The 15,768-nt window shown below is 32.0% G+C and overlaps 2 protein-coding genes across 5 annotated transcripts in view; both read right to left on the minus strand.

Moving 5' to 3' along the window:
* Window positions 1-14: 14 nt before the first annotated feature.
* Window positions 15-3,869, minus strand: LOC105250747 (histone-lysine N-methyltransferase E(z)). Of its 3 annotated transcripts, none has more exons than XM_011257003.3 (12): window positions 3,635-3,869; window positions 3,119-3,432; window positions 2,792-3,040; window positions 2,486-2,702; window positions 2,213-2,233; window positions 1,897-1,997; window positions 1,633-1,810; window positions 1,191-1,568; window positions 826-1,116; window positions 567-749; window positions 326-491; window positions 15-243 (listed from the first exon to the last, which is right to left on the minus strand). In XM_011257003.3, the coding sequence occupies exons 1-12, from the start codon at window positions 3,768-3,770 to the stop codon at window positions 183-185; spliced, it is 2,295 nt and encodes a 764-aa protein (XP_011255305.1). In that variant the 5' UTR covers window positions 3,771-3,869; the 3' UTR covers window positions 15-182. The 3 variants fall into 3 exon arrangements, with proteins under 3 accessions (XP_011255305.1, XP_011255304.1, XP_011255306.1); XM_011257002.3 differs by having other exon boundaries at window positions 2,213-2,236; XM_011257004.3 differs by lacking the exon at window positions 2,213-2,233.
* A 10,435-nt stretch (window positions 3,870-14,304) lies between these two features.
* The window catches only part of LOC105250748 (regulating synaptic membrane exocytosis protein 1), a 138,370-nt gene continuing 136,906 nt past the window's right edge, over window positions 14,305-15,768 (minus strand). The window contains exons 22-23 of one of the 2 annotated variants that reach the window (XM_025409670.1): window positions 15,624-15,731; window positions 14,305-14,985 (exon numbers count right to left, since the gene is read on the minus strand). In XM_025409670.1, the coding sequence (XP_025265455.1) occupies window positions 14,675-14,985; window positions 15,624-15,731 (419 nt within the window). In that variant the 3' untranslated portion in view covers window positions 14,305-14,674. The remainder of the gene's footprint in view (window positions 14,986-15,623; window positions 15,732-15,768) is intronic. The other variant, XM_025409669.1, reaches the window with a different exon arrangement.

Genomic DNA, 15,768 nt, shown 5'->3' on the forward strand with positions numbered 1-15,768 from the left:
CAAAGGTGTAGATCTTAATTTTTAAAAATGGCATGTTCTTTTATTACATGTGTGCTTTTATAACTGTGTGAACAAACCAGATAATACATATATCATTATTATCATTTCTAATATTTCAGTTGTATGCATCTGTTCGATATACTATTTATATATATATGTATTGATATATAAAATATAAATTTTTAAAGAAATTCCATTTCTCGTTCTATACCGACAAATTTGAGTTGCTCTGTTGGTCCATATCTAAAAATATTATTATTTTTCATATAATTTTAATCTTAGTTAATATATTGATTCCATTGTGCAATGTGTATGATATATATACCTATAATCAAAAAATAATTCTTCACCAGGCTGAATTGCTCTCTTAGCAAAAATACCTATTCTGTGATCACCGTTCACCATCATTACTTTTGCATAACAATTTGGATTAATCGAGTGATTGGCAAATCTGATTTTATTTCCCTTTCTCGTCGCATCAACGACAAAATCTAAAAAAATATTTTTAACCTTTCTTTTCCCTTTTCTAAAATATCTAATCGGCTGTTAAATTATATCGTACTTACCATTGTTAAGATTGAAAAGAAAACTACACATATATTTATCGTATACTTTTCCTCTCCTATCGGCCTCATCTTGGCTGATAATTTCGCCGCAGTATTCCGAAATGAATTCATTCTTTGCCGCCGATTCTTTCAGAAAAATTCCCCAACCTGCCACATCTGATGGTGCCATCAGAAGATGCTTATCTATGAACCACAAAATTTTTGTTTTTTAACTTAGTTTTTTTCTTAACAAAATTATATCGACAGTTATTAAACTTACGAAGACCACGTTGCACACTGACGTTCTTGCAAGATATTCTAGTGATAATGAACTGATCAGCGCCACACGTTTGGCAAAGATCCGGATCACATTCTCTCACGGCCAAATAACATGGGCATTGCTTCGTGTTGCACTGAGCCTTACATCTGCAGCCAGGGAATCGATTCTGACATTCGCTACTGCATTGACAGAATTTTTCGCAAAAGTTTTGCGCTTGTATACAGGGACACGAGTTGTCACATTGACGTCCTGGATGATCACAAGGTGCGAAGTTGTGCACGTGATTTGCGCCTGTCAAAATGAATAAGACAATTAGATATTCGAAAATATATTACAGACTCCTTGAAACTAATTAATGTGCGTACCAGAATCCTTCTTAAGTTGTATTTTTCTGCAATGCATTGACCATAATCGATGCTTCTTCTTTTTCTTTCGCGGTGGCGTAAAGTCTTTAAGATTTTCTATAGCGGGAATATCCGAAGCCTCCTTTTGCGCAAATTCATACACTTCTTGACAAGTTTTCGTCAACATAATTTGTGCCAGTGCGCATGGATTACCGGGAAAGGCTTTGTGAAGAGCTCGGAATAAGCTTTGTTCAGAACCTGTCCATGAGAACTCACTTTCTGTCTTAATTCGTTTGCCAATTCCTAATAGCGTGAAGGGTGTTTGATTTTCGGGTTGCGTTTGATCCTCTATAATATCTTCAGGTTTACAGTCCTTGTTATTGACGTTTTGCTTAAAATCTAATTTGAACAATAAAACATTTTAGAATTTTAATTCATGGTAATAAATCTTTGATATATTTACCTTGACAACTGCCTCCTTGACCATATTTATTGCTATCATTGCTATCCTCGCTGCTTGCTTCGTTTCCAGAATCTACGCTTGCTTGTTTTCGTACCTTTCTAGGACCACCGCGTTTTTCATCGCTTTCTTCCTCTTTTATATCTGCCGCTTGTGCTGCCAGTTTTTCTTTCATTCCTTCCTACATATGAGAAAGATATCAAATTGTTGACATCAATTTTAAAAACGAACATTACGAAATTTAACAGGATAGCAAATTTGATATACCAAATGCATGTAACATTCTGTTCCACATGGCTCTGGAAATGGTTTCAAATCGGGTCCTTTCCGTTTCAACAAATTTGGACCTGGATGGCAAACTTGAAGACCTACAAGCAATATCATAAACTCACTACGAATATGCTCTCGTCGACTGATTCGGCATGGTTGAATGGAGAAAAATTATGTAAATTTAGTAGAAAGATACAATAATGAACGATGAATGAAATATGATTGCAGATGAGCCCTTGACGATGTCTCTGTGCTAAACAAAAAAAGCTTCCGATCGATAATGCATTAGTTTATATGCAATATTGTTCTTTACCTTGCGGCGAGGTCCCCCTGGCTGCTACGATAAATCAGGAATCACAAATTATTGTAATTAATAAACCTTCAACTTAAAACACTTAAAATATACAACACTAGTAAGTTGTATTTTAGTAAAGTTTTCTTATTATTAGTGTTTTGCTTCATTTTTAAAAATAATACAATAATTATTAAAACATTACATAATACATTTAAAAGATATACTATTATATACTTCACATAAAATACAACTTAGATACTTAGAAAGATTACTTCATTGTGATATACTCACGATGTAAGAAGCAGTCGTATTTGAAGCACCTCCTGCAGAATAAAGTATGGAAAGAATGCATTGTTTGTTCCCTAGGTACACTTTTCGCTTTTATACCATCTATATTAGGTGTACATTCTGGTGGTAAAACATTTGGATCAGATCTTTCTGTCAATTCGATATATTTTTCTTTCAATTCTTCTGGTCTTCCTTTATCAGGGAACATACTTGATATTGCCTAAAAATAATAATTGTAATAAATGTATCAGAATTATATTACTATGGAATTATATGATTAAAATATATCACTGTATTTAATTCCTCTACATTGAATATATGTATCGATGGGAAAGGTGTAGCCATTGTCTTTCCACTTTCAGTCTTTTCCGTCTTGATTTCAGACTTTATTTCATCCTTCTTCTCATTTTCTTTTTGATTCTCTTTCTCTTTGGAAGATTCTTTTCCTTTCCTTATCTGTTCTCGTTCCTTATCATCTTTCTCATAATTTGCTAAAGCATTTACCAAATCGACAAAGATGGAATCATCCATAAAACCAGATTCTCTATCACCATGAACCTGAAACATAAAGTTATTAATATCAATAAAATTCTTTACATAATTACTAAATCAAATTAACGTAATTATTTCGTATACCTTTCCATCATAATTTTTTATAAGTTCCTCAATAAAGGTACCATCTTGATCCAAGATCTCATCACCCATATAAGGAATGTTGTGTAAAACAGTTTCATCTTCTACCATGAAGTTTTGTTGAATAGGAGCCCATGTGTACATAGTTGGTATAGGAGTTACTGCATTAATTATTTTTACAGGACAACTTTGAATGTCGCCATCAGGACTAGTAATTTCAGCTTTTTTCATACAGGACAGATGCGGTGGAATATCTTGTATTGCTAACCACATTGCCTTTCCATCTGCCCATCGCTTTTGTTCAGCCACGAGAAGTTCTATATTCAATAAAAAACGTTAACTATACGACATAAAGTTATGTATTAGCAAAGTAGCAGCATCATATTCATTGTTATTTCCAATAGTATTTTTAACTTATAAAATAATAACAAGAAATAAACAGAAAAGAGAAAGAAAAATAGAGAGAGAGAGAGAAATAAGAAAAAAATATTCGAAAAATAGTTATAAAATTTCACTTGCCTGTCATAACCTTGCGATTTTGATTCCAGGCGATTTTAACTTCGTCTGCTCGTTTGTACCGTTTCATTTGCCGTAAACGCATGTATTCCGACTTAACTCTTTTTCTCCATTCAGCCGAAATTTTGGCTTTCGACATCGCGATAGATGCGTGATTCTTATAGGAAATTCAGTCACATTAAACTATAAATTCCATGAATGATGAATTCCGCCATTCAACAGATGCGAACTGAATGTATCGAGTAGATATTGTACGCATGCGCACGGCATCAGCTGACGGTGTCTATTAATGGCAGCCTCAACATCGAGCGTCTGCGCAGAAAACCATTACCAGACCATTGCGCAGGATTCTGAATGAATTAGATTCGATTTTCTACGACGAATAACAAACATGTAAATTACACGAGATAGAAAGAATTAGATATTCTAATATATAATACTTATTAAAATTAATATTTATTAACATTATATATATATATATACTATTATTATTAGTACATTAAATATATTATAAAACATTACTACATCAATGATAAAAATCTTTTCATTTAATCTGTGTGTTTTAAAATTGAATCAAACATTAAAGAATTAATTTTCATGAACTTTTCTTGATGCTGCCATGTAGAGGTACCTTGATGCTAAGGAGAGTTTTGTGTATGTGTGTGTGTTTGGGTATTTTAACTGGCAGTATTTATACATATATACCCAATAAATAAAAGTGTACGTATATGAATGATTTTTTAATACTATAAGTATTAAAAAATCGACGTGATTTATATCAGAATATACGTACAGCGCTTACGAAATTTTATTTCAATTAAATAAAATCAATTAATAATATATAAATATGTAATAATAAACAATGTATGTAATGTAAATTATTATGTAATATCTTAAATCTCAAATGAAAAATACATTAATACATTAAAAATACATTATATTAAATATCATTGTTCCGTTTCATTTTAAAACTAAATTATAATTAAATTACTAATTAAAAATATTTTAGTTTAAAAAATCATTTTTTTTATTGTGTTAACCATTATTGCTCATAAATACAAAAATATTTTCTAAAAATATTTTTAAATTTGCTTTTTTTATTGTAAATGTTTACAATAAATCAACGTTTACAATAAAAACGACAAATTTATCAAATATATGTGAATATCTGACTCATTTAATTATGAATAAAAATAAAAATGTTATATTTCTCATGCAAATTATGTGTATTTCGTGTATATGCAATGATGACAAAGTCTTTTTTATTGTTACTGTTAATGTAACAAATAATATAAATAAAAAAAAATAAAAAATACAAAATTTTACGAAAAGTAATATTTGAAAAGTAATATTTGTATATATCATATAATTCGTCTTATAATCCATTATTAAAAAATAAAAAGAAGAAAAATAAATATTAAAATTTAAAGATAATTATAAACAACTGTTATCAGATATATATAAATAAGATTACATTAATAAAATAAGTTATATTATTATTTATTATTAAGTTAATTATTAAAATGTTATTAGTTAAACATAGTAAATATTTATAGTGGAAAAAATGTACGAACAGTCATCTATCTTATTATAAATTTTTAAGAGGAGTCTATTTTAATCGCGGGTTTGTCTAATCTCCATCTAATTAAGTAGAAATATGAATAAGATATTAATAATATAAAAAATAATTTAGAGACATAAGTATACGTAATTACTACAAATATGAAAGTTACTTATTACTGATTATATTTATTATTTCACAAATATAAGAAGTTTTGAATTAATTTTATATTTGTCATTTTTTAAATTTAGCATTAATTAATTTTTAATAAATAATAATTTAATGTTTATTAAAATATTAATTAATAATTTTTAATAACTTACCTCGCAGTTTTTGATATTTTATTTTCTCCCGTACATGTTTCAAAAGAAGCTATGTGAATCGAAAGTAAATCATTACTTGGACAAAAAATATCGTTTATTATTTCGGTGCTTTACATGAGAACGAAATAAGTCTCTGGTTATTACAGAAACCAGCAGCAGTTCGACATCATTTCTTTCAAATTTTTATTTATCTATTGTTCGTTTTATCATCTTTTTTGTAGATATATTCGCGTGTGATATATTGGCGTGTGTATGCGTACGTTTGCATAACAGAAAAATTAATTTGAAATGGACAGGATTTATATAACATATTTTCTTGAGAAGAAATAGATGATTGAAGAATTCGAAAGACTCACGCACGCGTATTGTACATGCTACAAGAAATTCAAATTCAAGTTCATCCTCACTATTAGAAAGTCTGCTCGTTCTAGCCACACTTTTCTCTATGTGGAAGTACACAAAGTAAATGTTATATATTTAAGTTTCAGATGGAGAAAGAGAAAATAAATAAAAGTTTCAAAAGCGTAGTTAAAACGTAATATTCGCGACGTATGCAAAAATTTTAAATTTCAGTACTGCATCTCTACTACATACACAATTGCATCTTCATTAATACTATATAATATTGTATGTGAATATTTATGGTATCTTTAACATATAAAAACAAGAAGCTCTATTAAATTTTTTTCTTTTTATTGTTACATAGAAGATTTTGAAGAAAAAAACACATGACCAATAAGATTAATGACAAATTCAAATATAAAGAATTTGTGATTTATAAAATCGTCGCTGATTTTTGGAGACGCTGATTTTTAACGAGAATTAAATTAAAAGCCGATTAATTTCTTTTTTCTCTTTTTGTTCGTTCAAGTTGCAAGCAAGCAGTACATTCTATTATCCTATATCACTCCTTGTCTTTATATTTCTTGTACACTTTTTTTCTGTGTATTATTTTTAACACGACTTATTGCTCCCTCTTCATATGACTTTAATGTTCCACAAATTAAATCTGAAATACGAAACATACTGCACGCTAATGTTATTAATAATCATTTAATCGCTTAATCAAAACTATTTGCAATCTTGCAGAACATGATACTGTACTTTCTCAAGAAGAATACGCATATATTATACTATAATAGAACTTCTGACGTATAGAAAAATATGATTATTCCCTTCTATTGAGAAAGTAAATGAAGGTGTCTATTCTAATTGCTATGTTATTTTTTAATTATATACTTTTTTCTTTTCCTTATTATTTCTGTCTTATTTCTTTTGCCATCGGTTCGCCATCGATAAGAAGTCATTTTATGCTGTCGAATAGGCGCAGCGACGCTCGGCATTTCACTATTGCATCGAATGTATTAAGTATAAGATAACACGTATTCTAGAATAAAATACTTTTGGATACATTTGATAAGTGATTGCAAGAATTTGAATGTTACTGCAAGGCGAACATAAACTTCGGAGTCCCTTTCGACAGCGGCCGCGTGAATATATTTATACATTTAAAATTATCCAATTATAATATATTTTTGGAGTAGAAAATCCAATTTTTTTTAAAATTCTTATGTAAAAAAAGTTAGATAAATTATAGAATATATATATATATATATATATATATATATATATATATTTACGTGATTTTCCTATTAGGAAGCGAAACGAAGAAAAAAGAGACTCAGTTCGCAATAATTAATTTAAGCTAAAATTTAGATAGAAACTAATTATTAGAAAAAATCTTGATTCACATCAATCATGAGAAATTCCTGATTTTTATATTACTTTCTTTTTTTGCATTATAAATTTAGAAAAACTGATTTTTTACTGTCAATAATCTACCATTTTATTTAAGTTTCTCTCGATGAGTAAAAATTTTAACTTATTATTCATTAAATATTATATTTTTTTATAAAACTTGATTAGAGATGGATCTTTCTTTTTGGCAGAATATAAGTATTTTCTTCTAACTAATTTTTCTAAACTAATTTTTGTGAAATATTATATAAAAAATTTAAGATGCTATTTTGAAAATATAATTAATTAATACATGCTGGAATTATATTATGATAACACATATGTGCAGTTTAATACGCGTAATATCGATTCAGGAACTTTCTCATTTTATCGACGGATCGATGCTTAATCAGTTACATTAATCAAAATTGTAATCGCTGATTGTCGAAAAATTAAAAAGAAGATCGCATTTACTTAATCGCTAATTATCCATATCCTCGATTAATTCTATCACACGCTGTGACTCTAATCAATATACGCGACAATCAACATTCAACATACAGGGAACATCACATTGAGTTTGATATATGTATGTGTGACGACATATCATATCTACAACTTTTAACTATGTGTTAAGGATGTCTTCTTCGTGTTGTCGCGCTTTTCTCTCTTTCTTGAGAATCATCTCTCTTGTAAATGTAAGATGTATACGTGTATAAATGCGAAGCATCGGTCACACGATCTCTTGCGAATCGTAAGAATTTTAAGAACTCTAGTAACTCTCTAATGTCAAAGCAAGAAGAATCACCGAAACGCTTGCCTTTTTTTATATAAGACTTTACACAAGGCCATAATATGTTTCTTCTTGCGCTGATATTCTTCAGTATTCCTTGACACGTTGTCGGTCATTTCCATATAGATCTTCAACATTGTAATTAATAGAAATTGTTTTATCGAATGTAATTGGTATTCGAGATTATTATTATTTGCATATAATTTGAATCTTGTGATTGTATAAAATATATACGTAAAAATGTCTTAAGAAAAATATGTGATAATCAACGTTAAATGTTCATCAAAGATCGATTTAGTCGAAGTGAAACAAAAAAATTTAGTAATCTTTATTTTAAAACGAGCGAATATTATAATTTCTATAAATGAAATATGTACTATTTTATTTCGCGAAAATAAAATCTGTAAACAAACTTTTCTATATAATTTTTTAAACTTGATACCTTACAACGTGTCATGACCGAAGGAAATCAGTTTACTGTACATCAGCGAAACATTTTTCAACTGCCATCCCTATGGCTGATGAGAAAATGGCAGAGTTTCTTAGTGTGTCTAATTTTATAAGTCCTACATATCTACGATCAGATTAACGACAGCGATACATTAGAAAGACGAAACGCGGAGAATATTGGAAAGAACAGATTCGATTGCTTTAGTAGTTTTGCGCAGAGCCTCGAATTGTCTCGAGCGATAGATAGATGCCGTAGAACGTGAGAAAAGTTAATCGAGACCAGAGATTTCTTCTAATTGAAGAGGACACTTTGATATGAAACGTTCTAGTCAGATTTAATATAATTTCTGCAGAGTGATTATCGCTAAACACATTTAACTATCTCAGTCCCTAATGGTGTTCTGCGGCCGAAATTATTTGGGTCCCGAATGATTATTGTAACTCGTTTAAGATCTCTCGCGCATATACGATCCGTTTTTCGCCTTTCTTCCCTGTCCTCCTCTGTGGTTTCTTCTCGAAACCACCAGCATTCGCTTCGTTTCGACAAGATATTTTATCAATCATTAATTTAACGATTAGAGTACTTAGGCGTATATAATAATTAAGTCGCGCATCTACGAGGATCAAGCATTCGTGGATGAGCGTCTCTTCACAACTCGTTCAAATGTAATTTTAGGCCGTACTTGAGCAGTCGCTTTTGAGAAACGGAGATCGTATCCCCGTGACATATTCCTTCTCGCAAAATGTGACAAGATATAATCGAGCTATGATCGACGGAAATCGTAACATCCACGATCGCCATCGAAAAGAAAAGGCTATACAATCGGCAAGTGTCTGTTTCCTCCATTCTCTTTTGCACAGCGTTCGCGAAGTAAAAGCGCAACGATATAAATCGATCCATTTGAAGATCTTTAATATTCAGTTTTTAATTGCAATAATAACATTACAGCATTACTTACGTAAAGTAATAGCTAAAAAAATTGGAGTGGATCGATTTACGCCATCGAAACGCCGATGTAAACTCGCTACCTGCTAGGCAGGCTAGAAAAAAAATGTCACTGTCGTTTGATCCACGTGAGGACACGCGCGCAATTCCGTGAGATTGTCTCTGACACACTTACAATTAGAACGAGTATAACATAGATATGTACGGGAAGAGGCCGTTATTTATGTAATTCTTAATTAATAGCATCCTCGATGAGAGGTGACCAATCGCGCTAGTATGTTTTTATTTTAAGAGAAAGAACAACTACTTTTTTTAAGTAATATCGCCAATCTCTGGGAACATTTCTACTTGCAACTGGTCGACCTAATAATTTTACAATATATCGAATTTTACAATTATATGCAGTAGTTCGCGACGTATGCTCGTTTCTAAGAATACTTTACATGCGGCTCGCAGTAGTATGAATTATAATAAGTATGATAATAATTATAATGAGTATTATTTTCTAGAAATAGTAGCGTAACTTTGAATCAATAATTTCGATTGTCAAGATTGATACAACGTATTTGCATGTACGTATATGTGCTTGTGTATATCTATTTATCTGTTTGTCAGTCTATCTCTGCATATATGCATGTATGCTCATTAATTTGCTTTGTACGTGTACGTATATGTGAGTTTGTATGTGTGTGTGTGTGTGTGTGTATTAATAGTCGTAAATAGAAACGTAGATTAATAAAGATAGCCTCGAATTATGCTTATGTTAAGATACTAGCGTTCTGTGTTGTAGAAAAATCTACAGTTGTTTTGAAAGCGAATGACATGTACCTACATTTTTTATAAGCTCCAACTTTCTCGAAAACTATTGGAAGATTTTAAGAAACGCGCAAGAAGTGAGACAAGCATAGCGTGCGAGTTACTTATAGTTTAAGTCACTGCTACTTAAAATTTTAATCGTAAAGATGATCTATAAATATAAATATAAACATAAATATAAATATAAATTGTAATTTTCTATATTTATATTTATTTTCTATATTCAATGATAAATATATATTTTATTTATATTTATTTAAATATAAACAAATAAACATTTATGTGTGTAAAAAACATAAAGATAGATATAATTAAAGGACAATCAAATTTATAAAAAAGATAAGAGATAATATTTTTATATATCAAAAAATCAGTATTAGGTTCTTGCAGAAATAACGAATGCCTTTAAATGTATGTTAAATGTCTTCAATGTGATGATGTTGAATCTAATTTACTGGATTTAATAATAATAGAAAATGATGACAAAAGCAACAGGTTCATTAATCATTCCTATATCAATTATGTCATCATTGATTACGGTTTAACGCTGTGTATTACAAAATGTAGATTTTCATCTTGATTTTGTAAATGTATTAATATTTAGTACAGCTATAGGAGAACAAGCAATAGCGATAGTGATAACAGTAACAACGGCATCTGTAACGATAGCTAACTCGTAGTAATAATAGTAAGTAAATATTAGGTCACTTCTCGAAGGCTAGTAGAAAAAACGTGCTTAGAACGCGCTCAGCTATTTATAAAGGAGAAGTCCTTTACCCTAAAGTGTAGATGATTGCATTCATAGAAGATTGTCCATGCGATAATCTTCATATGAGACTTTCGACGAAACGCGACCGTTCGCCTCGAATTAATTTCGGGATCTTCGTCGAAAGTTTCATCGATTTCCATTACCTTCGCCACGAATATCTCTTTTGCTCGATTTGTTTGCGCTTGTACTTTCTGTTTATATACACAACTTCATTTACTAAGATTATTTTTAATTTATTTTCTTTCGCGTTTCTTTATTTTGAATTCGTATAATTTATCGTTTATGCGAAAAAAATCAATTAAAATATTTAAGTAATCGTTATGAACTGTACATTAATTAAAATATTAACCATTACATCTCAACTATTATATCATAAAAAAAAGAACATAACAATGCAAATATTATTCAATCTAATAAATAAATACAAGGTCTCTTTATACGAGGTCATACATATTATTTTTGCAAAATTTGAGTTTAAATCGTTCAATACTCATAACATCAGATATGTGTTTCTAGGCCGATTATAAATTTACCTCACGTGGGAGACATTTTCGTATTTCTTCCGCGATATATCTGACGTAGCCCTCGTAAAGGCACAACCATCTGTCTCGTTTATGACTCTCTTGCGAGACTTGTCACCGGCGTTCGAGGCGAGAGACCGATGAGAGAAGACCGATCTTATTAACAAAAATATGTAAGCAGCACAATCGTAATTGAAAATATTTCTCTTCTCATATATCAATTTCTTTTCCCCTTCTCATCGCCGTTTTGTGTTTTAAGTAAAAAATTTCATTAGATACGTTCGCGATTCCGCTTGCACATTTTTTTTCATAATTTGAAAAGTTCTGCTTTACAAATCACAAAGGAACCTTCAATGAAATTGCAAGACTTGTTCGAGCCAACATTGGATCTCAAAGATGCAATGTTGAATAAAATAAAAAAATGATATTTACAAAAGTGTAAGATTAACGTAAACGCACGCATGAAGAACTGTTAGTAATGCAATTGCTAGAGAGTATAAGAGAGAGTATAAGAGAACTGCACACGTATATATCGTCGTTAAGAATTTCGTTTCAACATCGATTTGCGAAAATAAATCTTCGATTCGAGAACTTTCGTTGACATCCCTTAAACATCTACATATTGTTAACATCGAGTTTTAATGTGGTGATATGGGATAGTGACACCATATTTATCCTTACATATCGTTTAAACACACATGTACATTTTGATTCTCCTTCGCTTTACAGTTTCCTCGCACAGAAAGATGTAATAATATATAATGTATTTATATGAGGTGTACGCATGTGTTACACGCGACCCGTCGTCAACATTGACGCCGTAAGAGTTTTACGTTATACACATACACGACATCGCTTAAATATCGCCGTATCTCTAAATCTCTGCGCACACACCACACTCGATATATAATAATAAATCTGTGATCCTGTTTAACCGTTTAGACATGACTCACACATTGTGAGGGTGCTGCCGGGTTATTTTAATTAATTATGTGTACGATATTATCACGTTTATTATCTATTGTACTAATTAGTCGGGCGGGGTAAGCGCAATAATTCTGAACAATTCATTCTGCTCCCTAATTCCATCGCGGGACATTGTAGGTGGGATTTAAACATTCACATTAACGCGTCCCGAGGATCATCGTAAATTATCCCGAAGCAAATAAGGAGTAAGTTCGTATTGAAATTTTCATCGTATATCTCTCTTTTTCGTCGTATCATATATTATCTTATAAATTTTCACGCAGCTGGTCGCGAATCGCGTAATCGAACCTCTTCGGGATTGCTTCGTGAAATCATAATAATCTTCGGGATCGCTGCGCGAAAAGGGACGTCGATATTAGATCTGAGAAACGTCGAGAAAAAATCCGCCTGTCGGTCCCGCTATCAGTCTACGAGCTACAAAAATTGTGCGACTTCTAAACACCGAGTTTGGTTGATATTATTATTCAAGTTGGCCGCAAAGTTACCTCTGGAACTCTTTCTCCTTGTATCTCATCCGCTCTTCTCGTCACTACCTCAAGCTAATTGCTTTGCTTTTCTTTCCCATCGGCTCGGCCAGCAAGCCTTGGAACGATTGTCTATCATTAAATTAAAGCAGATTGCGTCGATCGAGGTATTCCATTAGATTCATATGTTTTTTATCGTCATTTTTTAGAATGCGGACAAAATTTCTAAATTTTTTAAAAAATCTATATAATTTATCCTACAATTATATTTTGCAATGGTACAGATTGCGTTGAACTTTAACATATGTAAATACAATCACATTCGCATACAAATTAAAATTTACATATATGGCAAATCTCTTTGATTCAAACGCAACGAAAAATATAAAATACAATTTAAAATTATATATTGATTAAAGCAGAGTTTATATATAACGTTGCAAACTTTTTTTTCTGTTCCGCATCCTAAATCGAGCATCAGCTTTTAATAAAAATCGCGACTCCTGGAAGCGCCTCATCGATGCAAGGGAATCAAAAGGGTTTTGTCGCCCTTTGTTGATTCTCAATATCGATATTTGAATTTATTAGTGCGTGCGAAATTCGATCGAATCACTGCCTGGATCAACCAGATGAGACCGCCGGCGGCGGTAGATGTCGGTCGAGTTTCGTTTTGGTTGACGTTTCCGTCGAAATATATTTCTTTCGGAAAAGTGGACCCTCGTCTCATTTCAGGATACATGGCTGTTTGCGGTTATCCGCCGAAAAAAATAATCTATCTCTTGGTTTTCCTTTCTTTCTTCATACTGCTCGTGTGAACACACTTGCGCAGGTACACCTTTATTGCTAAAATCACCGCGAAATACCGATGCAAAAAGCACTCGCGGATCTCGAAAGGCGCTAATCAAAGGAACTCAGTTCTATGGAACGTATTCTGTTCTCTTTATCATTTCTTTGCCTGTTTATCGAAACATAATGACGCTGACGTCGTTCCACAAGCGAAAGTTGAAAGCGTTACATCTTTTTAAAATTGATTGTCTTCTTGAACAATTGTACGATGAAATCATCTGAAGTTGATTGTCTTCTGGATATATGCTACGCGTGATTTTTTTAGAGTTTCAAGTTTGTCATACGGTACATGATCTATCCGCGTTGCTGATTGATTGTTTTTCTTAATCATTTTACGATGATCTAAATATAATCTTGATTTTCCTATTTCTTGATAGCAAAAAAAAAATAAGATTGTATATAAAAATGAGATGTATAATGTAGGAAGTTGAATTAATATTCATACGTAATAAATTTAAATTAATCAATTCAAAAAGCATATTAAACATTCCTTTTTGTCCGAATATTTCGCATAATGTGAATAAATTTTAAAGTTAGGATCAGAAGGTCGCAACACGGAAAGACTCGAATCTCGTCAACGATAAACTTGATTTATCTTCTGGAACAACGTGCGTCTAATCGCTACATTCAAGGACTCGTAAAATAAGAAACGCTGTTGTCTCGAAAAGATCGAGATCGCGCTGGTATTGAACCAGCCAGTACCGCGACGTGATCAGCCATGATTTCCATCAAGAGATAATCTTGACGACGGACTCGCCCTCGTCCTTGAGCAAAAGACTCAATCTGAGGTCGAGCTCGCCGGCTTCGAGGGCCCACTTTTCCCTTAGCCATCATGGTGAGTCCGCGTTTTGCGAGCCGAGGGTGTGAATCGGGAAGAGCGGATACCAGTCGAAAATGAATTCCTTCGGCGGCAGCAGGTCGAGGTTCACTTCGGCGCCACCCAACCCTTGGTTGCTCTCGAAGCCCTGTTTCTTCTCCCACAGCATCACCAGTAAATGTCTGCCCTGCAGGATGTCGCAACGGCCGTACTTCAGGGTCTGCCGATACTGCGGATTCTTCGAGTGTCGTACCACGCGAGTCTTGCGCTTTTGCAGCCACTTCTCGCCGTCTCGTTCTCGCAAGTACGTCTTCACGTAAGTATCTGTGGATAAAAGTTTCGTGCCGTCGAGATCAGCTCTCGAGAAAATATTGTTAAAATCAAATACAATTTTCAACATGTTTCTTCGTAAAATGGAAAGAATTATATGGAAAGAATTCTTGCACGCGAATCAATTAATTTTCTTTGGATATAAAAAAGGACAATCTTTTCATAAATTATACATGAAAATAATATCGAATCGATCAAAAATCTCGAAAAAAGATGAAGGAAAGCATACATTATTAAGTTTTTTAAATCGCTTTATCTTAATTGGATTAATAAAACTGAGCTGATTTGTTATCAAAATATTTCTAAATCTGATGTAGCACTTTTGTGTTTTATTGTAAACTTTCATTTAATATGCTTTTATTTAATATGATCAATCGGAAAACAAGTCATCATGATTATTTAGTACAATTATTTAAATGCTTGCTCGAAAATTGGTTTCTAAAGTTCAAGCAATGGATAAAGCAATATTCATTGCAAAAGTAATGACTGCAAAATTAATGTATTAATTTTGCGCAAGAAGACAAATAAGATTTCAAAGGCATATTTTACAGTAGTTGAACAAAAGTGAGTGGTTTCTATTGAGAATTAATGGAAGTAGAAGAAAGACAGCACATATATGTTCTTCAAATTACCTAGCTCCTCTTTCTCCTCGAGACAGATGTCCCTTGCGCAGATAACCTCGACTTCGAGAGCTCCCTTGCAGAGGTAGAAGCCCAGCTGCACTTCGCCATTCTGCGCGCCTGCAATGTACATAATCGTAATGAAATAAATACGATG

Source organism: Camponotus floridanus, unplaced genomic scaffold (assembly GCF_003227725.1).
Source record: "Camponotus floridanus strain SB8 unplaced genomic scaffold, Cflo_v7.5 scaffold28, whole genome shotgun sequence".
Taxonomy (NCBI): Eukaryota; Metazoa; Arthropoda; class Insecta; order Hymenoptera; family Formicidae; genus Camponotus; species Camponotus floridanus.